We start from the raw sequence: 26,781 nt of genomic DNA on the forward strand, positions 1-26,781 counted from the left end.
TCTAGGCAATCTCAAGTTAAAAGTCTCAAAAGTGGCAACGTTCATTATTCTCAGATGGCAAAAGTCTGAGTTCTTGACCTTTCCTCCTAATTGAGAAGAACCACTAGTAGTCCCTTTAATAGCTCAGAACTTTTAATAACTTATTACGAGGACATGAGCCAAGAATTTGGGTAGGTGTACAACCATCACATGTGGTCATCAGAAAAGAAGATTTACGATCAATGTTAGAAAAGGCTTGTTAACTTCTGTCAGTGCCACAGACACAGTGCTGGTGTCAGAAATGATTCAGAATGAAGCCACTTCCACTTTTACTTAGGATATTATGTTGCATCAGGTTTTTCTCCTAATTGGCAGATACTTTGTGAACAGGAGACATTTCGTTTTTCTTCCAACTTAACTCCTTACTGCCAATGCACAAGAAGGGGCAAGAGAAAAAATGTTGTATGTTCCACAATGTTGTATGCAGTAGTACTTACCAAGAGTACAGAATGGTTCCCACTACTGATGCAAGTTTGCTGTTTTCTTCGTTTTGCTTTGCAAGACCAAAATCAGCTACAAAAAAAAATAAAATAAAAATAAAAAATAAAATTAAATTAAAAAAGGAAACGAAAATATTCACACATCAAGGGGAGATTATTAGTTGATTTTTTTTCCTTCCATTTATCTTTTACATTTCACAGTATTGCACTGGACTGTTTTCCTGTTTCCACACAACACCTACTTGGCTCAGGCCAAAATGCCACTATTTCTGATTTTAAGCAACACCTGAAATATCTCAGGTTCATGTGAACTACATTCATTGCAACTTATTTTGCCATCCTAATACAATATGACACTTTGTAAGCTATGGAGATTGGTAGGTACATCAATCTAGCTGCTAAGTTTCATAAAATAATTTTGTTTCAGTAGCAGTTTTTAGTGCTCTGTTTAGTAGGCAATGTGAAATAATTTGATTTCTTTACCACTAATTTCTCTTATACCTGGAAGTTTGGCATTTTTCATTGAAAATGGAGACTATTTTTAAGTATTTGCAAAGACAATAGAAAACTTACAAACTTTTACTGTTAGATAAATCTTAAATTATGATTAAACATACAATTTCACCAGAAATTAAACACATATAGAGTCATTTCTGTATTATTATATTTGACTAGGTTTTCATTCTGATTGTAAAACTTAAGTCTAGTGGTGACTTTTTTTCCCTGTATTTGCATGTATATCAGGAATAAAGAAAACCAAGTGTGATTTTATTTCTTTTTTTTAAGTCATAGGAAATAGACAACCATGCAAGAGAGTCTTCAAGTGGGAAGAAAAATAAACACAAAATTATTCAGTGACAGTCTGATTCTGAAACATTCTTCTGTAGTTGTTTTCACACATTTACATTGTCTTTGGGTAGCAGAATAATTGACACTGAAGTCTTCTAAATAAGATTGTTCCAGAAAATATTAACTTGCATGGGAAAAAGTCAAAGAATAAATATTTCTAGAAACTTAGAAAGACCAATGAATTTCTTTTCTATTTGTACACTGATCTATCCTTACATTACTAGAAATAATAATAAGTTATCCAAGCTCCATATCCTAAAAATATAGTATTTGTTTTTCATCTTCTCTTACTTCTTTCTTCAACAGCCTGAGATGTTAGGCTGCTCATTTTAATAACACAAAATATATACTGAAGTACTTATTTACTGAAGATCAGAAGTGATCTTCATAATTATGGATATTTGTCCTTCAAATTTTTACTTATCTAGCACTGTGTTTGCTAGCAGAAATAACATCATTCTTTACAATAGTACTAGTCACATGGGTACATCTTGAGCTTAACAGGAATTATTGGCAAAAGTGAAACCAATAAGTAGCCAGATAAACTGGCTTTATGTTTAAGTTACCATGTTACAGAGATCTGTAACATAAAGACAGAACTTTATTTTCCATAAAAGCATGTCCTACAGTCAAGGTAAATTTAATCAACAGTAGTACATACTTATTCTACTCTTCTCCATCAATAGACTGGGAAAAGAAATCATTTCTCAGCATTCCCAAAACCACCTTCCTGGCTATTCGCCTTTCAGTGTGGTAATGTCAATGCTTCATAATCTCAATGCTTCATAATTTTGTAACTTCTGCAGTAAGAACACTAGCATTGCTCCCCACATAGTAACGGGACTTGTGGAGAGTGATGTGTTTGCGCTGCTAATGCAACCAATAAGTGCCATTTAGAGCATTTGATTTATAGTGTGAATGTAAACAAGCTGATAATTTCACTGAAGTTATGAAGGAAGCTTTGAAAACTAAGTACTAGAAGCACTTCCTTGAATCATGGCATGAAGAGTAGTAATTCTGTTAATGAAGACAGGTTAAATGAATCATGTAATTACAGAAATATTTAGCGTTGTTTTAAGCACTTCCACAGAGTAGAGACAAACACAAAAGACTCTAGTTGCATCACTTTACTTCTTGGATACTGCCTTTATGGCACAGAATCGGGAAGCGATAGGTCTTTTAAAAATTCCACTCAACAACCAAGCATTCTGAAGTAGTTCACAGGAAGCTTTCTTCCCACAGCTGGCATTAGTGGAACTCCTGAAGTTTCAGTTGTTCTGACACAACCTGGCTGCATGCTAGAACTAGTACATCAGACAGATGATTTATCTCAAACCTGGTATTCCACTGCTATATTAATAATAATAGTTTCAAACAGCTCCATAAAGATCCTTTCTACAAAGCAAAAAAAGCATGCCACTCCAAAGAGCATACAAAACCCTTCACAAATTTGGTAGATAACAGATCTGAAAGGAGTGAAAGTGATTCCATACAGACCCCTTGGACCACCAAGATCCAAACCTAACTGAAAGTAAATGCTACTGAAGAAAAGATTGGTCTTTCGTTTTGTCCTACAGACACAGCTAGGGAGCTCTAAACAGAAATATGCTGTGCTAGAAACAAAATACTGCTGCAGTAATATAGCTGCAGTAAAAACAGGTACACATTTTAAATTCAGAAATCTCTAGCTTCTAAATTAATAGAGAAAGCACAGCAAACTGAACTGAGAGCCACAGTAAATAAGGGTTCAAAACATGTACAATACAACTTTTGTTTGGGTTGCATCTGAAATTTTTCTGGATATGTTGTTGCATCTTTTTAAATGAAAAACTATAAATCACATATTCAACCTGATCAGAGGAATACAATTTCAGCAGTACTTTTCTACCAATTTAGAATGAGATGTTTTATGAAATTACAAGTTAGTATGAGGGCTGTTCCAAGTAATTCCTCGTATTAAATTGAGTTGGCCCACAACGTTAGAGGCAGATGTTGGTATGGCAGTAGAGGTTGAACTTTCTATCAGTATTTCATTACATGCTGTTGTCATGTGACAGATGGCAGTAGAGGGACAGTCTGACAGAATGTAACATGACATAGAAGTACAAATGAAGCAAAGGTGTGTCACTGAATTTCTCCATGCAGAAAAAAATTGCACTGACAGTCATTGATGATTGCTGAAGGTGAATATGACCAAACGGTGGACATGAGCACAGCGATGTGGTGAGCGGTGCACTTCAGCAATGACGCCATCATAGCAACTGTGAAACAGCAGGTCATCTCCACTGGTGCAGATTTTCATGCACAGCACACAGGCTCTTGTTCATCACTGGTAAAAATGCATGGCTAATGGTGGTGACTGTTGAAAAACAGTGTTCTCTAGCTGAGAATTTTCTCTATCAAATAGTGTTATTGTGCTCTTCATATTTGTTGTAGTTTCTGTGGTAATAAATAGTAGGCACTACTTTCAGAGTGACATATCTATATGTTAACATTTATATTTTTGTGGTATTTGTAGGTCAGTTAATTATATTCAAATGCTGCACCAACATATAGAAGAAAACCTGTCTTTTCTTGGTGAGAACCCTGTTGCAGTGACACTCAAAGACTATCTCTAGAAAAGTCTCCTCAGAGCTTAATCTTACATAGTGCAACAGCAGCCAATGTGTTCTCTGTGTAAGATCTAGCATTCAGATTCCTCTCACTGTAGATCCCTGCCTACCAATTCTGGAATGTTGTACAAGAACCTCCCCTATGCAACAGTTTCTCTGTGATTTTTAAGACACACAAGCATAAATATTCAGCAGTTTTTTTCTTTGTATGTGCTAATAGCAAGGTAGAAACGTCTCCAACACTATGCACTCCTTTCCTTTGCAACCAAAATAAACTCAGAAATAAGACACCTTCATAGAATTTGGAACATGAGTGTCTCAGATCTCACATATGTTAAAAAAAAACACATATCTGTGCGTCCCACTACTATTTTAAAACCTTTTGTGGTTGGGATTGTTGCATAGCCATGCACAGTATGGAATGAAAATCTCTGTGGATAGAAGCACTTTGCTTTAGTTTAATACTTACTTTGTTTTTTCTTATACTTTCAATGTCTTTAATCAAAGTCTAGCATGGGTGTCCAAAGCTAAGGCTAAACTACCATACTGTTAAAAACAAAACAACGTATCTGAAGAATTTTAGTTAGAAAGGAATAAGGCCTTTGTCAGCCTTGTGATACTCAAAGCAAAAGATTAATAAGTGATGTTATTTCCAGAAAGACTTACTGAGAAGGATGAAAAAACAGCAGCATTGTGAGATACACAAGCTTATTTTATGAAGCAAAATAATTTGGACTGTCACGAACTGTATCGTAATTACAAAGTCAGGTATTGCTCTAGAAAGATCAATGCAAATTTGGGACAGATTTAGGATCTGAAATAGTCCAGAAAAACAAAAAAATTTTTTAGGATGACTGTGCAGCTACTACAGTTCTGAGCAGATCTGTGGAGAAAATCCTCTTATTTTATAAAAACTGATAGGTTGAATTCACTGCAGAGGCAGACTTAACATTTTGCAATATTTGAGCACATTCTTCCATCTTTGTTTGACAATTGTATCACTTTCATCTGGAGGCACTTGAAATCATCAGTAATCACAGATAATGTACACAAACACAATACATAAATGCCCCAGTCTTTGGACTTTATGTGTTATATGTAATACAGCAACATGTTGTATATATTTGCTATTAGTGGAAAGGAAATTTCTTATTTTCATTATGGTAGTAAAGCAAGAAGTACCAGTAAGTAACAAAAAGTACCAGAAGAAACAGATAAAAGGATTTCAGCTCCCACTGAAAATTCAATAAAAACTGTTACTAATTAAAGTATGAATAAAATGGTTATTTAAATATTGCATAATAGTTTTGAACCAATCACTGTAGAAAGTAAGTTTCAGTTTTTCCCCTTTTTACAATATCTGTAAATCTTTTCTAGCTGTATAGTTTTTCAAAGTTAATTTTGGGCTTAAATTTAAAAATATATTTATGCTTTTATATATTTTGTTCACGCTAGACCATGGCAAAGGTGTTAAACTAATACAAGAGTGCCCCTCAGTGGCAGTGTTTTGGTATAAGATACAACGACATAGTATTTTACTTTAATATAATATTTTGATTATTTATATTTATCATTCAGGGAGAAATGTTGCATTAAATTACCTTATTTCAAAGCTATAGGATTCAGAGCTTTGAAGCAATACAAATTAATCACGAATGAATTTAAATATGTAACTCATCAGGTATAAATACTACAAAATAACAGCTGCTAAATAGATTTGCTTATTATAGATAATTAATCATAGTTTTGTGGTTGTGCATGCATAGATCTACTATTCTCCATTATTTTAAAGGAGATAAATTAATTTTTGCATCAAGAATTCTCATAGCAACTCTGCAAGATTCAAATTGTTTACAGAATCACAGAATCACAGAATCACAGAATCACCCGGGTTGGAAGGGACCCCAAGGATCATGTAGTTCCAACCCCCCTGCCTAGCAGGGCCACCAAACATACATATTCAGATCAGGTTGCCCAGGACCCCGTCCAACCTGGCCTTAAACACGTCCAAGGACGGGGCGTCCACAACCTCCCTGGGCAGCCCGTTCCAGGGCCTAACCACTCTCCTAGTAAAGAACTTCCCCCTAACATCTAACCTAAATCTTCCCTCCTTCAACTTAAAACCATTTCCCCTAGTCCTGCTGTCGTCAGCCCTTTTGAAGAGTTTACTCCCCTCCTGGGTGTAGGTTCCCTTCAGGTATTGATAGGCTGCAATGAGGTCACCCCGCAGCCTTCTCTTCTCCAGGCTGAACAAGCCCAACTCCCTCAGCCTGTCCTGATAGGGGAGGTGCTCCAGCCCCCTGATCATCTTAGTCGCCCTCCTCTGGACCCTTTCCAAAATCTCAATGTCTTTCTTGTACTGAGGGCTCCACACCTGGACACAGTACTCCAGGTGGGGCCTCACAAGAGCCGAGTAGAGAGGGACAATCACCTCCCTGTCCCTGCTGGCCACCCCTCTCCTGATGGAGATGGTTTACTTGGTTCTGTGTCAGAAGCATTAAAAAATCATGCAGGAATTCTTTGAGAACATTAAAATCTACAGTATCTCAATCATCTGTCATTCTGGATGTAAATTCCTAGTTGTATTAATTCATTCAAAGAGTAAAATTTTGACATACAGCAGAGCACTGCTCACACACCTACAGCTTTCAAATCCTACACATCTCTGAGTCACTTTCTCCACAGCACAGAGATTATAGAAATACTCAAGAATATTCATTACTATAGCCTCAGAAATAGAATCTCACTGCAGCTGATCACAGAACAATTGATGGATACTAACAGTCGTATGGTGAGAGTGGAATAGAACAGATGGTCATTTTACTCTGCATGCTCATTAGCACTGGCTATATAATCTAGTTATCTTGACATATATAACTATTAGGTTGGGTTTTTTTTTAGGACTAAATCATCTCCTTGGTCATATTTGATATCACAGCTGCAAAAAAACATGGCTGATAACATCTAGAGGCAATGATCACATGATCACAAAAGCTGTGTATAATAATAGAAATAATAGAAATAGAAATAATAGAAAATATTTCACAAAACAGTATTATAACACTATAATTTACTAGCTTCCAACTATGGTGGCCAGTGCCTCAGAATCTGAAACCTTCTGTGAGTTTCAGTAAAGAAATTCTACTCACTTTCATCAAGGGAAATTCTCTTGAAGTAAAGGAGTTCTACTTACTAATTTTAACTTTGTCTTTATCCCCCAGCATGATGTTGTTTGGAGTGAGATCTCGATGAACAATCCTCTTCTCTTTATGTAAATAACGAAGAGCTAGGCAAAGCTTACAAAGAAACAAAAAGAGCCTTACAAAGATTCGTAATGACAATCTAAGTGAAATCACATCAAATTACATTAATATCAGGTATTAGAGTTTGATATGTGTTTTTTTTTTTTTATTATTATTAGCCTAACAAACATAAATGGAATTAGTAACCACAGGTAGACATGTCCTGGTGAAAAAAAATGTGTGCCTCTTACTTACTTGGATAAATATATTCCATATTCTTTCTTCTGTAAATTTTTGTTGCTTTTCCTTCAAAGAGTGAAAGTGCTCTCCCAATGGCACCCCATCTATGAGTTCCATGACTATGTACAATCTGTCATCTACACAAAAGAAACTTCAATTAAAAAATACATTTATACAGAAGGCATTTGTTAATGGAGTATTTGAGGCCAAAATATATTTCTAAAGCTGTCTTTTTTGATTTTTAAGTTTTTTGTACATTATAGTTCTATTCCACGTTTTTCCAATTTTTCATAAAATCACAGAATGATTAAGGTTGGAAAATGCCTCTGAAATCATAATCTGACCGTCAACCCATCCCCACCAACCATGTGCCACATCTACACATTTCTCAAAAACCATCAGGGATGGAAGCTCCGTCACCTCCCTGGCAGCCTGTTCCAATGCCTCACCATCCCTTCAGAGAAGTCATTTTTCTAGCTCCAGCACTAGTAGAGCTCTGAGTGCAGTCCCTCTCTCCTGCACTGCACTGCAAGAACTGAAGCATTTATATCACAGTAAATATAAGGAACTTCATGCTTGTTAATCACTCAGTAATAATCACTCAGTGGGCAGGTGTAGGTAGACAACTCCTTAGAAAGAAAAAGGAGACAATATGTCTAAGCCATGCTACTATTCATTCCACTAGTCACCAAATCTTTTCACCCTACTTAATATTCCAACTGTAAATTTGGGATCTTTAGCTCTAGGATAGATGCTTTCTACATGTTCACTCTTTCGTTTGACTAATAGATAAACATAATTATTATTTCTCATCCTTTTTCAATTTTAAAGAACTATAAGCCTCTCCAAAGTGTAGAATCACAGAATCACAGAGCTGTAGGGACTGGAAGGGACTTTACTGCTCAAATTTGATACACTCCTTCCAAAAGGTAAGTACTCCTATTGTATATTTCTACTTCTTCATCATGTACAATATAGTAATTATTTACATTTATACTTACTTTCCAAGAAGGTTCTGTAATAACGTACAACATTTGGGTGATAAAGCTACAATGAGGAAAGAAATTCAGTTGTTTAGAATAGTTAAGACTGATGGAATGGCATTTATAATGCTTAACTACATAATGGAAGAAAGAATCCCACAAGGATTCCAAAAACTTGCTTATGAACTGCAGTGCAGTGGACATTCACAGCCATCCCCAAACATGGTTTTGTAAAAAATAATAATTATAATTATAACTTTTATTATATATATATAATTTTATATATTATATGATACATGTACTATATTATACATATATATAAAATAAATATAATTCTCTATATAATAAAGTTTTTATATATATATATATATGTATGTATGTATGTATGTATGTATGTATGTATGTATGTATAATTACTCAAAAGTCATTCCAACACTCTTGCTAGCAACTGGAACAGAGTAAGGGAAGTTTAAAGGCAATTACACCTGCACCAAAGTATTTTCTTTCATAGTTAAAAAACATAAATGATTTGTCTATATTGTTGTGAGTTTCTTTTAATATTTATTTACAATTACAGAAAACAGCTATCCTTTAAATCCAAAAAATTGTTTACAGTATTCCTGATAAAATTTCATGCGCTTCCAACAACAGAAGAATTATTTGTATCAAACATCTTGCACTTCTAATAGTGCAGAAAGAATTTTTGGAATATTGACATCATTTAGGTAAAAAGTAGCAACATTGTACTGAACAGATCAAAACAGTAACAGTAGGTGGAGGCCCGTCCGCAAGAGAAGGATAATATTAACAGAATGCCAGTACCTGAATCTAGAGTCCATGAGACCCACCTGCTCTTTGATGATGGTTAACTCAGAGACAATGTTCTGTACTCTGCTATCTCTGTCTTTTTTGTCCTTTCCTAATGCTGGATTGTGTAAATTGACTTCTTTCATTGCCAGAAGATGTTGCCCATTATGTTTTCTAACCTACAAAAAAGATAACACCTTTGTAAAGTTGGTACAGGATGGGAACAGATAGGATATTATTATAGCTATCATATCAGTTATCTGAGTGCAAAACCATCTCACAAATATTGCAATCATAGTCTTTTCTGTATATAATGCAATTAGTCAAAAGAACTGGAGCACTCAAAAGAGCTTTACAATGCAGGTTAGGAGTAAACTGGTGAACTCGTCATCATGTCTAAAGAAATGCTACCAGTACCAAATGTTTTTTTCTGAAATAAAACATGCTTGAACTCAGTTTCAGACACGGCAGAAGACAGACACAGTCTTTGTAGTGAGAAATCAATACAAAGTAAAACTAGTAAATCTAGGAAATATACTGATCAATCCTATAAATACAAGAGGGACAAACATGATCACAGCAAACACTAAAAAAAAATGGACATCTGTTAACAACAAGCTCAGAGGGATAACAGCCTTCTGGAAACTACGCTCTCCTACTGAAATTCAAAGGAAATTTATGCTTAAAACAGGTATCAGACCCTCATCATGAAGGCTCCTCTCCAACCTCTACACTAGAACCAAAAGAGAAGCTTACCTTATATACATTTCCAAAAGCTCCACTGCCAAGGTGTTCTAAAATTGCATAATTGCCTATATGTTTTGCAGGTGCTTTATTCTGGTTGACGCTCTCAATACTTTCAGCAATTTGCTTCAATTCATCTTCCTGATTATACATTAAATGACAAACACATAAGCATAAAATATTTCAAGTCTTCCTTGTGCTAAGAATATGCAAAGAATACAGTTCCTTAAAGCTACAAAGCTCTTTACTTACCTTTAATAAATTCAGCTTTGACACTAGCTCTTCATAAGCACTAATATCACGCACATAATGTCCAATATCAATGAAGATTTCAAACAAGTCAGGAGGAAAAAGTCTACAAAATTTAACATTTTTATGTGTCTCAGAAAATGTTCACAATAGCTATTAATCTACAGCAAGTGTTAATTATTACTTCCTACTTCAAAATCTTCTAAATAGCACACTTATTCCTGAATGATGTATTCAGATATTAACTATTTTAACACAATACACATATATACGAACTGAAGAATCTTTCAAAAGCTAGACTTCAGCCTCCATGGATTGGATATTGCTATAAATGCCAGTTCTCTGAACACTATAAGCCTCAATGAACTTTCCAAACTTCCATTTGCTTTTGTATTTTTTTTCTTGTAGTATTTTACACTATGCTCATAGTTGACTTATCTGAGCTCCTTCTACCTTTGATAGGTTTAAAATTTTTTTTCATTTAAATAATCACAATATGCATCTTAGAATTTTTGTCCCAGGAAATCTAGTCTAAAATATGAAAAGAAAGGTGTGTAAGCTAGAAGATACAACACAGTATTTTGGTTACTGATATGCTTAACTGGAGATCAGTTTCTTTTTAATATTCTGACAGAAGTGAAAATATGGAAAAGTCATTTGGGGTTGGAAAAAAAACAAACCATAAACAAGCAGACAGATTTATCACTTTAAAAACTTGACAGCAACCATCAATACTGATTGCAAACTGAGGTCCTTTTTCAGTACAAAATCTTTATTTTTTTTAAAGTAAAAATGAGATACACGTTTTATTTAGAATTCGAGGAATGTATGATATAGAATAAAATCATTCAAAAACACTGCTGCCAGGTAATTGTCATAAGCAGTATAAGTACTTCCCTAATCCCAAAAGATTTTACACAGCCTTTGTAATCTACCTGGTGAAACTGTCAGCTAATTTGAAAAAATGGCTAATTGATGAAATTATTTTCCACTTATTGATCCAAGTCTTTTTTTAACACTCTTAAGTAAACTGTCTTGATGTAAAATCCTTCCCATGTGAAAGACTGGAGGGTTGAGCAGCAAAAAAATATAATTTTGCCAGTTGTTACTATCCAGGGCTGTTGATTATATCTGATAATCTTCAGATGGAAGTATGATTTATCTGTAACAGTTTTAAATGTCCTCTTCATATTTTAAACCTTGCAGAGCTAGGTTCTCTGGCATGCATAGCAATAGAAGTCCCCACAATGAATGTGTACATCTTGTAGGCTGGCACTAATACAAAGCAGCAAAATCTATCTGTGTCTGCAGACTGGACAGAAGTTGCCTGCAACTTATTATTTTTGCTGAAAATAACTGGCATTTAAAAACATTCTGATTGCAATGATACCTTCTGAAAGCTATTGTAAAGGAGTTTCACAAAACATTTTATTAGTTTACCTTCTGAAGATATGTCTATTTCTTTCCATACTGAAGAGAAATCTCAGGGCTCTGAAAGCATAGCACTACAGTAGGAAAAGCTAAAATTAATGACAAATCTATACATAAATAAAAAAGACAATGATAAACATCAGGGATTCCCAACAGTTCAATAACCTCTTTCCTTAAATTTCTAGGTAGATTACATTATTAGCATGATAATGAAAAGAGTAAAAACAGTTTCTTAAGTACATTCAGTTCTTTAAAAGTAGGCAAGATTATTTAGGGGGAACAAAAAAAAATGGAGAAAAGCTTCTAAATTATCTCTACTGAAGAAAGTTTGCTTGTAAAACATCCACTGACAGGTAGTTAATGCATACACTTTTATATAATGCATCTTGAATTCTCTGCATCAAGAATCATTTACTTTACTTGCTATACAATATGGCTGACTAAAGAAAGATGACTGTGAAGTAAATCAAATGGAAATAAGGTATTGGCATCTGAAACAGTGGAAGTAAGGGAAATGCCCTCTAACTGAGAATTAATCTCTTTCAAAAACAAGAATCATTCTACACTTAGTTGCTATTTATTTATTCTACATTTAAATTTGCTCTATTTTATGTGAAGTTTTCCTGTATTTAACAGCTAAGGTAGGTTGCTCCAGAAAGAAGCAGATATTAGTACAACATCAAGATCTCACTGAACGCCAATGAAGACCAAAGCACACAAGAAAAGGATCTAATGCTGAGAAGCATGAAGAAGTAGGGGAGAGATTATCAAAGGAAAAATATTCATTTCCCTTCACACTATATAAAGTGCAAGAAACAAAGTAGATCAGAATAAAGTACCATAAACTGAATTACAATTGAGTTTTTACTTCTTGGACTACTTGTTATTACTGATTTTGTCCTATTTTCTCTACAAGCAAGATGTCTACTGCATTCTAGAATAAACTTTTAAACAACAACAAAATAATAAAAAAAATCTCAGGGACTGTTTTGGAATTTCAACATGTAGTTATACTAAAAGAAGTTACCTGTAATAAATAAGCTTTTTCAGCATTCTTTTCTTTGTCTGGTAAAACCAGTTTTGCTATTATATATACTCCATTTGCCTGGAAACAGAGAAAGGTCAACATCAATAGCATTCCTTTGCACAGAGACCATGAATAAAAAACATTTTTTCTTCAGATAAATCAGAACCTAATACTGACTTGCAAAATCTCAGCCTCCTAGTCCATACTGGATTTACAACCTGAAATAACTTAAATGAAGTTTACTTCTTCATTTCTTACTTATGTAAGAATGAAACTGCCCTAACACTTAAACAGACACTACAAAACAGCTTACAAACATACAGTGAAGCAGTATCATAAGCTGGAGAGACACCAGACAAGATAGCTTGAGTGAGTCTCCAGTAGGATTCACAAGAGTCGCAATGTTTTCAAAGTGTAGCGACTTTAAATAAGAGAGATTTTTATTTTGATGAAACCAGACTAGCCTAAAACACATGAAGCTTTAAAGTTAATGGAATTTTATGGCTTAATAACAATTTTAATGCTTTAAATATATAAATAATTTTTTCTAGACTTACTTCCATTTCATTCTGCCTGAACAATATTTTTGACATATACCTAAAATATTCAAGACTCCCTGTTCTCTCATTTCCTTTAGGAATATCTCTATCTGGATTTTAAGCTAATATGTAGGTGATGGATTATAGCTGGAATTACTGTTCTAAATATTTTTGTCTTTGGCAACGCATGCAATACATACCAGAGATTTAAAGAACGATTTTCAGAAGCCTGAACTGATTAAAATGTTACATTTTAAAATGCTGTTCAGAAGCACCCCCCTGGGGATGGAGTGCCAGGAAGTCTGGTGTTTCTGAAAACACCAGAAATCTGAGGAAAATGGAAATTTTTCTGTGAAAGAACACAACACTCAGCTGCACAGCTGGGAACTAAGAGTTTGTATTTCTCAGATAATTCCATGATGACACTTACTGGTCTGCAGCAAAATTGCAGCAAAATCATGTCAGGAGATGTCAACCAAAATAATCCATAACAGAAGTTATCTATTATTATTCTAAACATCTAGATACATATGTTGATATCTTTGTGTATATTTGTGTGTTAATAAATGTATGAAAAAATATACTATTATAGAAAAATGTATATGAAAGTTATATAGAGCAATATTGTCCAATCACATTAAAATATATTCTGCTTGTTAATTAAATTAAATCCTAAACTATAATGTCTTACTTAACTGAATAAAGTCTTCCTACCTGTACTACTTGGTAAGCGTTAGTATCATTGAGCACCAGTTCAGTAATTGCAGCACAACAAGCTAGAACAAAAATTCAGATGTAATATTTAGGGCCAGATTCATAAAGATATTCAGATGGCATAGCAGGTAAGGGCTAAGTGCTCATCCTACCACTCATTCACTCCTCCTTCTCAACAGAAGAGAGAGAGAAAATAGGACAGGAAAGCTCATGGGTGAAGATATTGGGAAATTGCTTACCGGTTATTATCACATCATCACAAGCAAAATAGAATCAATTATTTGGAGAAAATTAATTTAATGACGCACCAGTTAGATTTAGATAGGGAGAAACAGAGATTATAAAAAAAAAAAAAAAAAACACTTTCACCCTATTTCCTCCTTTTTTTCCCAGAATCATCTTCATGCCCAGCTCTTCTAACACTGCATCCCTCAAGAAGCAGAGGGTGGATGATACATGAGGGTTTCAGTCAGTAAACAGTTCCTCACTTCTCTTCTTCAAATATCACTCTGAAATTGTTCCGCTATAATCAATTCATTACCGACATACTACAGTAATTTTCAACAGAGGGAGCAATATGATGAAATAAAATGAATCTCAGGCTTAAAACAAATAAATTAAGAAATAAGAGATGTTTATGAACATATATATAAGCATATATGACTTCTGTGTGCTTGATATTAAACCCTTTGTTCCTTTCTTAAAAAAAAAACAAAAGCGGTGTTTAAAAATACGTGCTGACATTGCACACTTAGAAAAAAACAGAGCTGATGTGGTGCTGCTGTGTCAGGTGGGAGTACAAATACTAGCAGGTATAAATGTTTATAATTTCAATTTTGAAACAGTTTGAAACCCTTTGCACAAGGTGTTAGTGAACACAGAAGAGAGAACTATGCCTTGTAAACCAACCTGCTTGAAGGGAGAAAGTATTTTCTTGTATCTCATCAAGACTCAAATCGTCTGACAAATGAAGATGTTGAATTCTCCCTGCTGCATTTGCACTAGATAAACTTCCAACTGAAGAGCGATCAGAAACGAGATTTCTATCCCTGAAAAAAATAATTTTAAAAAAAAATTAAAATTAAAAACATGAAAAACACTGTAAGAGACCAATAAAATACGCATAGCTTAAAAAAAAATCCAGATTTTTCATTATATTTAAAATTGCTTTTTTACTTCTATAGACATCAGACACAACTGAGCAAGACTATTAGATGCAATGCCATTAGATGAAATGAGAGTGGTCAAATGTATCTTAAAAGATGGCATATTCTCACGTAATTGGCAAAGTGCTCAGGAAAGGAAACCTACCCCTGTAATACATGAAGTAGCTGCTTGATTCCACCCCAAATCCGGATTTCCACGCTAGTCTCAGGGTCTTCGCAAACCTGCACAAGAATCCAAACTACACTCCACAAAAGCTTGATATGATCAGAATGGAGTAAACTGAGCAAAACTGGAACTCCTTCATAAATTTTAACTTGTTCTTTGACTTGTGACTCTGCACAGAGAAGACGCAACAACTCTGCTGTAAGCCTAAAAAATTCAATAAGAGATTCATTGTTAATTTGTATAGTCAGCAAAGAGGAGAAAATTCAGCAAATGTTTAAAAAACAAAATAGACCACGTATTGAAGAACAGAAATAGAAGAGTTTAAAGAAAACTTCTTGTCAATGGTATTACAAGTAAAACAAGTAGTACTGCATGTGTAAATTACGTGTACAAGTGTAAACTTCATCAGTGGAAACTGAATAACCCAAATCTGGATTCTTCACCTGTATGGTTTGAATAAAATGTTCACAAAATCCTACTGCATTTCCATTCATTTTAATGTAATTAAGATGGATTTTCTAGAACAACTATGGTTAGGGATTTCCATCTCCACTTGAGACCAAAAAGTTGCATTCATGTTTGATGAGACATGAAAATCTCTACCTGAATTTAAAATTATTTGTAAAGAGCAATGAAGTTCATCAGTATCCTGCCAACATTCAAATTCCAATTTTTCTTAAAACCCTTTGGTTTACATATGATCTATGTAATTTCAAATGCAGAAATGAAGTAAAAAGATTTTGGCATTTTCATTATTTCTAATCATATGCAAAATAATTTACATAGGTGAAGTAATTAAACAATTTTTTAAAAAAATTCTGATTTTAAATGTGGATAACATATGTGAAATGTCAGCTTTGAAAGTCGTTCTATTTCTTACTAGAGATATGTCACACTAAGCTAACAAGCTCAGTTGAGCTTAAAGCGTGTTTAAGGATCATAACAATTTTTTTATTAGTGATGTGGGTTCTCACACAGCCTCTGACATAAACTACAGCAGCTCCATGTATTCGAGTTCACGTATACAAGTACACGTATACGAGTTTAATACTTTCCATCTAACCATTCAGGTTTCAGCAGTTAAGAGAAGATATATTAAAAAAAAAAACAAAACATTTTTCTATCACCTTATAGTAACATTACAATTTATTTGCACTGTAGAACATCATCAGAAAGTGAGTCTATAACAGAATTAATAGAAAATACATCGCTATATCAACTATTTTAACATGTACTGTAGCTGACAGAAAATACATAGGTTTCACAACTTCACCCTGAGAATATTAAAATGGCACATTATCTAATTCCTGTAAACAAATATATCTCTAAATGAGAAAAAGTCAAAAATACTTCAACATGATTCATCCATAAGTGAACTCTCACCTTTTAGAAAGCAAATCGTATTCGCGCAATATCACCAGCAAATTCTCAACAACAGTGAGCTCACTTATCTTCTCCCTACATTCTGGACTGGAAATTGATTATTCCTGGCATTTATATCAAATTAATGTATACCAAAAACACATTGCTCTTTATTCTCATTCCTTATACATTTTTTTGACCAGTATCTCTTCCTCCAATCTTATCTAATACTATCACAAATACTTAGAGCCACAGGTAAGTCATGTCAAGTCTGTCACTGCAATGGTTTCTGACTTAGAAAAAAAACCATAAAAGTGAACATCTGAATGCATAAAAGTAAAGGTGCAAATGTATTTAATTTGTTTCATGCTAGAAATCAAGCAAATGGGGTACAGCAAGACTGAAATATTATTTCAATTATTAAAATGTATATCTATTTTTAAAATCCATAAATTGAAACAGAAATAGAATGAAATACATTGGGGGGGTGGCGAACAGAAAAGTTAGTAGTTAACTTTTCACTGATCTCAAGGAATTGTATTACTCTTTTCAGTTTTACAATTTTCCTCTTTTTTTTTTTTTTCATTTGTTATACAAATAAATTGTTATACAAGTCCGGAATACATTAAGAATTAAGTTATTACGAATGAAAGATGCTGTATCTTCCCCTTTTCTTTCTGCTATTCCTGCTCACAACAGGAGAAAAAGAGAAAAAACAAACATCTTTATTTAAAATGGTCACTAGAAAAGAGAAGATACATGTACATAGATGTATGTATTCCTTATGCATAGGTTCTGAGCACCGTGATATAGCTGAAGATGTCCCTCTTCATTGCAGGGGGAGTGGACTACATGAACTTTATAGGTCCCATCCAACTCAAACAATCATATGATAATTTACTACGCTGAAGAGTATTAGTTTTGTTTATCGTGGAGTTCTGTTCTACTGAATTTAATATAAAATATTTTTATACAGGTGTAAATCAGTAAGAATTACAGAATCTTGCACAGGGACAACAGAGGGATTCCCATGACTCCAGTCTTGCAAACTTCTCCGCACAAGTGAGAAGTGTAAATTAATGCAAGGACTGAGGTTTCTACTTAGAAGCTAGTAAAGTCTTTTTAATTTCTCTTTCTTACTAATTTAACGTAATATGAAACTAACTTCCTAGACTTCTACAGAACAAGATTTCTTTTTTTTTTTTTTAAAGAAGTCTTCCACACAAGCAGCAATTTTAATATTACATCAAGACAAAACAATAAAATGCTTATTGTGAACAGCATGTGAAGTTGAGCCTACCTTTCTGCTAAGCTAATCAGGGCAAGGAGAGCACCCAGAAGCACATTGCTGTCTCTGGCAGATAACAAATTTACTAAGGTCTAAAAAATGAAATATGGAACAAGATAAATGAATATAAATTTCACATTTTTCTTTTATGACTCTAATAATGATGTACTGGAAAGTCATAAATTTTGAAAATTAAGATACAAGTGTCTTAAAGAATACAATGAAAGTTTCAGGGACTTTTAAAATATGCTCCGGGTACATATAAATACAAACAGACTTAGGCCAAACAAAGATGTTTCATATTTAAGGATGTATCTCTCATGACTGTTCAAGTGTCTGTCCAATTTAATGTAACTTTGTAATAACTGTTCCTGTGCAAAACACTTCAAAACTCTAGATGAAGACCTTCCGATGTAAAAAGCTATTTTTAAGCCTGTGTTTAAATTATGCAGTACATAATTTAAGACCTCATATACATTTTGTTAATTATGTATATCAAATTAAAAAATCGTATTTGCCTAGATCTTTTAAAAATATTACCTATTTATAATCTCCAACTGCAACATAATAGAATCACACACTAGTTATACTGATTTTTATCCCTAACATTACTGAGTTTGGCTAGAAATCAGCAATAAAATACATTAAGTGTTGACCCTTATGTTAGCTGTAATCTCTAGCAAGGTTGGCCAATACCTTGCCAACACACAGTGTTGTCTAAGTGAATAATCATAGCAGAAATTTAAAAACAATTTATGTCATAATAGTATGTAGCTCAGGACAGTGTACACTCAATTACTGGAATTGGTTTATTTGAAACATTTAGGATTCAACTACCTCGAACAACTAATAACCATGCATTAGATCAATTATGTCATATACAAGAAAAATATATATATTATGCTAACTCATACCAAGAAAACAGAATTTAGATTATCTTGCTCTACCAACTTAGCATTATTAGGAGCTCAGTGTTAACTAAGTCTGAAGTGGATAAGTCATTTAGTTAAGTAGCTAATTGGTTTTGATAAATAATTTTATAAAGCACTTACTTTATGTGCTCCACTTGCTATAACCCATTCTCTTTGATTTTTAACAGCAGCAATCTTTTGAAGAATGTCTATGGAACAAAGGGAGTCACAACTTCTGGAGTTTTACCACTTAGTATTTTTCATTTTATTAATTTCATAACAAAAGAAAAGTAAGCTATTTGAACCATGAATAGCTCATTTTACTCTGTTATTTTATTTCTCACAGCAATTAATTTCTTAAGACATATTACACATGCATCAAAACAAGACATGCTGTTCCACAAAAATTTCAGTTCTCTTCATACATTCATGATGATGCCTACGATGATTCTAGTAATATATTACTAATATATTAATTACAGGCATTTCAAGTATTTTCAACATTTTTTCACCTCATAGAAAAATATCATTAGAGCACTTTATTATGCTTTTATTAACTATTATCTTAATAAAGCTTTATTAACTATTTATGTTAGCAAAATCGCTTACATGTCATGTTGACCAACTTGTCTACATTATGTTTCTCTTCTCCACAATCTAGATAGCCATTCGCTACTGTTTCCATATGCTACAAGAAGGGAAACAAATTAATTAATTAATTAATTAATAGATCCAGGGCGTTAGGCGTGATAACAGCCGGTAGATGGCGTATCTGTTTCATAAAAACGTACGGTAGCAATGGGACTCATTTAGCTGTAATACTTGTCACAGTACAGAAGAGGTATTAGAAGTATAGAATAGCATCGAATATAGAAGTATACAAGTATAGAATATAGAAGAATTCTAAATCAAATGAAAAATTTCCACCAGTGGAAAATCCGTTAAAGAGCAGCAAATACAAAAACATTACTCCTAGGGCCAAAATTCCTTTTTTACAAGCTGTGAGCTTGAAAAGAGTTTTCTGTAGAACTGAATTATCACTTGATGTTCCCATTCTCATACTTTTCATAAGCATTTTTTTGGCTGCTGTTTGGAAAAGCTAGTCCACAGGTTCAGATTCTGCACAACATACACAATGGTGACCAGCAGGAGCTGTGGGGCTGGTTGAACAAATCCAACAGGTGGGAAATGATGGTCTGCCTTTCTATATTTCTCTAATAGCTACTGAGTGAAACAATCATCCGAGAAATGAAAGTTATCACAAGGGTGTAATTTCTGTTAGCATACAAAATCATGATGAGATTCCCAGCATCACTTACATGTTGGTCTTTACATACTGTTTTTTTTTTATTATTATTATTACAATCCTTCAATATTGGACAAATCTTTAATGAGGTGGCATTTTGCAGTCTCCAAAAAACTGTATAGGTAACCTAAATTGGTTTCAAGCATGTAGTACAGAGAGGCTAGAATTACAGCAGCAGTATACTATGTAAAGTATCATCGGTAACAATAATTTAATCATTGCTTTCTACCAATATACCTCAAAACACTTGAAAGTGAAAAAAGTTACATGAAACCATATCACCAAAAATCATCAAACTACCTGAATGAAAACTATATTAGAAACAATCTTTGACTCCCATAACATTAAGAACATTTCAGACAGGTGACTGTCTGAACTAGGAGCTGTAGCACACCACTACTTATTTGAAATAAACACGTGGCACAGTAAGTAAGGATGAAAGATAGTTGCATTCCAGAAAGATACATTTGTTTAAACAAAATGAGGAATTTTACCTGAGCTAGATTTTCAATCCCACCCAGGCTGTAGAGGATTTCCTAAAAGGAAAAAAAAAAAAAAAAAAAAAAAGAACAAAAAAGGATCAAAATACAGAAAACACTGCAGTAACAGATACTTGAACATAAGTACCCTGATTGTCATGAGTGCTGAGAAATGGTAATTCTAGCAACCAAAGACAATGGATTTTGGATATGCTTAGCAATTTCAGAGTTTAGAATTACTTACAGTAAGTAAATAAATAAATTATAGAAATGAAATTTGAAAGGTTCTAACACTAGAACAGTAAGTATAATCTTTGGTACACGTTAAAAAGAAATGCATGAAAACAAATATCCTAACAGATGTCAGGGGTTTAGTCGTACAAATAACGGCTATAATCGTCAGAAACACATTTTAAAGCTGTCTGTAACCCAGAGAACTGGGCTGCTTTGACATACAGACCTGATAGTGTGGATCTCTTATTAATAATCTCAGGCAGATTAATACTCTAAGAAAATGGATGGATGGAGCTTGATTAACCCATTCCCTGTAAAACAAATGTCCTAAGCATAAAGCAAATACAATAAACAAGTACAAACACATCAGTGTTATACAGAAGATTTTGATACAGGAAGCAAATGACTATAAGATTATTGACCTGTAACAACTTAAGAATATACAGCACCATAGAATTCTATCCCATTCTGAGCAATTCTCCAACATAGTGACAAAGTGATACATTTAAATATTCTCGATACAGGATTATACTTCCTAATAGAATTTCCTCTTTTTTTGTTTCGGTATACAGTTCAAGACCAAGACTTGGAAGAAAGCACAAAGCATCTAGGGACAGCAGTCCTGTATAAATACCAGTAACAGAATAACTATTTCCATTGTCTGTTGAAGGTATATATCACCATTTTCCCATCTAAAATAAACCTAAATTCAGATATCTTCAGGGATTTTTTTGTTGTTTTTAACTGAGAGGACAGAATCTGTATCTGGGCAAGATTCCAAGGAACAGAAGTCTACGTGATATGGCAGTTCTTAATTTATCATTTGCAGTTGGGAAAGATGCCAATGCCTAAAAATATTTTGATAAAAATAAAATGTTTTGCAAACAGATACTAGCAAAATCTCACTCCTTCTATGCCAACATTCTGCCCAAAATAATAGTATGCTTCCATACTCAGCCACTTAAGAAAAGTGCATAATTTTCATGGGCAGCAACAATATACTGGTAGGCAAAAGTTAGTATGTCAGATTGGAAAACTATTTTCAGCTCACTTTAACTGGTGGTTCTTCAGAGTTATTCTTTCAAAACATTTTGACTCTTGACAGTGAATATCTTCAATGACAAATAATTTGTCATATTTCTGTGCAGAAACAGTAATTCTCTGAGCCTGGTTGACATTTGCAGGCCTCTTCTACTATAGCTACATTTACATTCCATGTTACTAGAGAACTCAGTGTAATAACCAGCATATGCCAGCAGGATTTTTTTCTGCCTGCTTTGTTAAACTTCATATCCAAACAACTTAAGCTAAGCTTTCACAGCTTTCTTGCCAACAGAACCATCTCTAACTTCTGCCAACACGGTGATGCTGGCAAGTAAGTGTGCTGGATTTTTTTTGGCATCCCAATCAACATAGTTACACCTGCAAAAGTGTGTAATGCAGACCATTCTACAATTCTGACCCACTGCAGTGGCAGTAGTTCCAAACACCAGAAACCATCGCGTCCATGATAAAATACTTACAAAGGGCAGCTAAATCACCTTTGTAATCATACTTAAATTATCAAAGATAAGATGGTTCCTCAGTTAATTCTGCCAAGGGGTCCAAGCAAACTGTGCAAATTGTTGTGGTATTTTTCAAATACATCTGTAAAATCTATTTGTTACATATCAGCAGATTTAAATGCTTTAGGATTCCTCCTTCAAATTTTTGTGCTGAGAATTCTTCATAAAAAGTATCTGATATTCAAAAAGGAAAAATACAGCATATAGCAGTGGTAAATATTAATACAAATCCTGAAATTCTGAGGTACTTTTTAGCAAACGTTCTTCACCCCTCCGTTTTTGAAGATCATGCAAAATTTTCCTGCTCATCCAAATGAGAGCAGCCTAAGAAAGAGCTTTTTCTATAAAATGCAAATGAAAAAAAATCAAAATAAGAATGAAATTATTTAGAAAAACAAACTATAGATTACAAACTATCAAGCAGTTGTTAGAACTTTGGTCATTCAAATTTCAACAAAATACTCCATCCTTCCTTCTTCAATCCCAGCCACCCAAGCATTTTGCCTTCAAAGCTAATACCAAAATCATCATTTTAAAATTATAACTCAGATTATGTAAAAACATGAAGCTACAAGTTTCCACACAGACATCTGTTTATGAAACATATATACCAGGCCTTATCCATGCATGTTCATTCATTGATTAAGGCAAGAAAGAGTGATCTCTCCTCATTGGAAATGAATGTGTTTAATATACTGACCTGCAGTTAAACCTGTTCTTAACTAAAGCGGTAAAAATATCTTGAAACAGCTTGTGTTTAGGATGTTGGCTAAAATTTCTCTCATTCTTGTAGGTCACACTAATGGCAGAAAAGAAAAAGAAAAAAAAACGGAAAATGCTGAGCTGGTAGTTATGTTTTAACAAGTCAAAACTTAACGCCAATAAGAAAAATGAAGAAGTGTCATACAAGCACTTGCAATAGAATAACATAATTTCAGGTTTTCAGACAGTAATAATTTTGAAGAACAGTCTGACTTGCATAATGTGAATCTATCATAACGGTATAATAAAAGCTTTCCAAACAAGCCATTACTTTATTTAAATTGAATATATTAACTTTCAACAGTTCCCTCTATTGAATAGAAGCACATGTCAAACTTACAAAGAAAAATATTCACACTTAGGTTTAGAAAAAATAGAATTGCATCATTAACATCTCAGCAGGTTGACATGAAACTACAAGTAAGAGACACAAAATATAAATGATTTCCACAACTCAACAAGACTAAGACACAAAAAGATGTTCAGAAATATGACACAGTGTCATCATACTGGCTCTTTCTTTTACCTAAAGTTTTCAAGCTCAACAGCTTCAGTTGACTCTTGCCATTGACGATGGAGTTTTTGTCCATCGCTTCTGACATTTTGCAGAGATCTTGTTGTGCTGATTTGACCATTTTCAAAATGTGTAGCTGAAAGCTAAGGAGGAAAGAGGCACTGATGAGGCAAAACAGTTTTATTACAAAAATTCTAACAAGCAAAATCACCTTTTCTCAGTTTTTCACTTGAACTATAGATGCTGTTAAATCTTTGATCTATAACTGCCATTGTAAAATACAAACACATACATCCTATGATACTGAAATGGTAGAAAACCAATGCAAAGCAAGGTTGGAAAACAAACACATGGAGATATATGAAATATAAAGAAAGCAGCCTTTTTAAATTTGTAACAAGAGAATCTCCAACACACACATTATCTATGTGCACAGCCTCCATATTTCTTCCAGGTCCTAGAAATTGAAGTTTCAGCTTTCGGCTCAGAAGCAATCCATGCCTCTACCCAGGAAAGGAAATGAATAACTCCTGTATTCCATGGACAGTTCCCTTACTTTGGGATATTCTTGTTACAGAATAGAAAGAAATAAATTGCTTTGATATTCCCAGGACTCACACCCATCTTCACATGTTGGTTTTCATTGCTTCAAATGGTAAGCACAAGCTCCATCAAATGATTTGAGGTGAAGATTTTACAATATCCTAAAAGTTTCAAGCACTTTAATATATTCATGCCCAGAAGAGTTTCAGCTGAATTATTATTCTTTGAAGACAAACTGCTTAAGATTAAAACGCTGATTTTTAATTTTCTGTACCTTATTACTCTTATTTTATTACATGTTAGTTTATTACATATTGTAACTAATAAATCTCTAATCCTACCTTCTACAGAAATTTTGGAAGGGCTTTGAAGAGAATAAATTCACAAGGCTACTTGACTATGTCTGTTAATACCTGAATACAACCTGTTCAAGATTATAATAAATAAATTTTTTTCCTGTTTAAATAAAGATTATGGCAGAGTAGGACAGGAATTGGCTCAGCTTCATTCTTCCAACTTTTCTGAGTAGGATTTATCTCACAGAGATGCTATATAACTGCCAAGGGGGAAGGAAAAAAAAGGACACCACATACACTACACAAGATTTTACTAACACAATCATAATGGAACACAACAATATCACAAGCATGTGCTACAAACCTTAGTCAACTGTATTTGTGATTATACAGTTATACAGCATGTTTAATAATAGCTATTACTATATAAATATTATTTATATAATTATATAATTATTTTATATAATTTATTATTATATAAATATATACATATTATACCTGTTGTTTGCTTGATGGAGCATTTAAGAGAGACTGAAGTCTTTTAAGGTCAGAATAGTCTCTAGAATAAAACACAACAGCATAGTATATATATTAATAGTTACATAAAAGTACTTCTTAAGAGTAAAGAAAATCAATAAACAGTGCTACTGACAGAAAATAAAATTGTCTACTGTCCTCATTTTGCATGGAAAAGAATTTAGAACCTCTCCAGAATGCCTTAAGTCAACAGAGGTGTAAATAAACTTTGTGACCAGAGTAACAGTTGTCATGTTTATACTGCATTTCAAATTAAAGCATTCTGCTTTGGCAGCCAGTACAAATTCCACACGGGTTCTGCTGAAGTTCAAACAAAGTAAGACATCAGATACTATACCTCATAGAAATCCCATGAGGTTTTTCGTCTGTTGCTTTTTCTGTGCTCTTCAGCTTTTTGTCCTGATCAGGCATTGTGCATCAGTCTCATCATCACACGACTAAAGCACTCATTTCCTTAAAAATAAAAAAGATAGAGCTATGTCATATATATATAGCTCTATATCATATATAGCGTTAAGCACCAAATGTCTACTTACACAACTAAATGAAAAGGAAAAGAAAAAAAACCAACCAGAAACAAAACAAGACAAAAAAAAAAACAGCTCTAGCCTTCTGTAAACATGAAACCTTAGGCATTAAATGAGGATACCTTTTAGGATTCCAGATATTAACAAGAAATTTATAAAGGTAAAGTACAGAAGACTTACTTTCCCAACAAGTTTTTGGTGAGGGTAAATAATACTAGCTGTCTTACTACTGTGCTTCCCTTTTATTCGTATTTTTCCTCTTCTTGCTTATTTTTACCATTATTTCTCACAATGGCTTGTTTATATTAAAGTAGTGCTTAGAGACTGGCATTAAGTTTGTGTCATACAAGGTATTGTTCAGACAATATAGGAGACAACAGCTTAACTATGTAATTACAAAAGATGGATTGAGGAAAGAAAAAGGAGGTATCTGACAATCATACGTGATGTAATACCTCGTGCTGATGTATTACATGTCTAGAAAACAATCAGATAAATTTTCTGTAGAGGTTGGAATCTGACTCTTCTGAATTTCAGTTGAATGCTTTATACCCATAGCACTCAGCTTCTCTTGCAAAGTAGGACATAAAGCTTATTTCAATAGGTGAACACAGCTGTAATGGCTTGGCCTCAGGAGAATCAATACCATACATTAGATCCACTGCAGTCATTCAGTCTGTTTGTCACATTAGTAGCTCTGACTTCCCACTAACACCCATGTTCTGTTGCCTTCACATATTTGTTCAGTAAGTCGTAGAAAGAGAAAATAATCAAGTGGAATCTCCTTCTGCTGTGAGGGTAATTATGTTGGTGCAGCATATTGGTTTAGTATTCATTTAGTCCAAGAGGAAAAAAAGGAGATGGTCAGAAGCAGGCTGGAGCTGAAGAATTACTCAGAGAACTACATACAGCCGAATCATATCGGTAGAGCACCCATGATTTAAAAAATAAAAATATAGCACCACTGTCAGACTCTTCCTGTCCATTCTACTACTCACTAAATATGGATAGATTGGGTGTTCCTTCTGGTGTATCTTTTGCCAGGGCTTTCCCTCTGAAATCTGACAACTTTTTGTTGTTTTCTTTCTCTTTTTGCAGTGTAGAGCTCCGCTATTGATTTTTATTCCTCCTCCTCATAAAGGCAAAGAAACGAAGACAACCAGAGTGGAAACAAAAGGAATACAAACAAACCAGAAGATGCTGCTTCCT

The 26,781-nt window shown here is 33.8% G+C and overlaps 1 protein-coding gene across 1 annotated transcript in view; it reads right to left on the reverse strand.

Moving 5' to 3' along the window:
* NEK10 (NIMA related kinase 10) overlaps positions 1-26,781 on the reverse strand; it is an 87,041-nt gene that overhangs the window by 55,230 nt on the left and 5,030 nt on the right. Inside the window, exons 2-23 of the mRNA XM_048951392.1 lie at positions 25,383-25,498; positions 25,007-25,067; positions 23,682-23,812; positions 23,094-23,192; positions 21,055-21,139; positions 20,610-20,651; positions 19,419-19,497; positions 18,951-19,018; positions 17,911-17,990; positions 16,632-16,718; positions 15,228-15,452; positions 14,826-14,965; positions 13,917-13,978; positions 12,664-12,741; positions 11,646-11,710; positions 10,209-10,311; positions 9,969-10,097; positions 9,254-9,391; positions 8,424-8,469; positions 7,438-7,559; positions 7,134-7,236; positions 477-552 (exon numbers count right to left, since the gene is read on the reverse strand). Coding sequence (XP_048807349.1) covers positions 477-552; positions 7,134-7,236; positions 7,438-7,559; positions 8,424-8,469; positions 9,254-9,391; positions 9,969-10,097; positions 10,209-10,311; positions 11,646-11,710; positions 12,664-12,741; positions 13,917-13,978; positions 14,826-14,965; positions 15,228-15,452; positions 16,632-16,718; positions 17,911-17,990; positions 18,951-19,018; positions 19,419-19,497; positions 20,610-20,651; positions 21,055-21,139; positions 23,094-23,192; positions 23,682-23,812; positions 25,007-25,067; positions 25,383-25,456 — 2,093 coding nt within the window. The 5' untranslated portion in view covers positions 25,457-25,498. The remainder of the gene's footprint in view (positions 1-476; positions 553-7,133; positions 7,237-7,437; positions 7,560-8,423; positions 8,470-9,253; positions 9,392-9,968; positions 10,098-10,208; positions 10,312-11,645; positions 11,711-12,663; positions 12,742-13,916; positions 13,979-14,825; positions 14,966-15,227; positions 15,453-16,631; positions 16,719-17,910; positions 17,991-18,950; positions 19,019-19,418; positions 19,498-20,609; positions 20,652-21,054; positions 21,140-23,093; positions 23,193-23,681; positions 23,813-25,006; positions 25,068-25,382; positions 25,499-26,781) is intronic.

Source organism: Lagopus muta, chromosome 7, assembly GCF_023343835.1.
Source record: "Lagopus muta isolate bLagMut1 chromosome 7, bLagMut1 primary, whole genome shotgun sequence".
In the NCBI taxonomy this organism is placed as follows: domain Eukaryota; kingdom Metazoa; phylum Chordata; class Aves; order Galliformes; family Phasianidae; genus Lagopus; species Lagopus muta.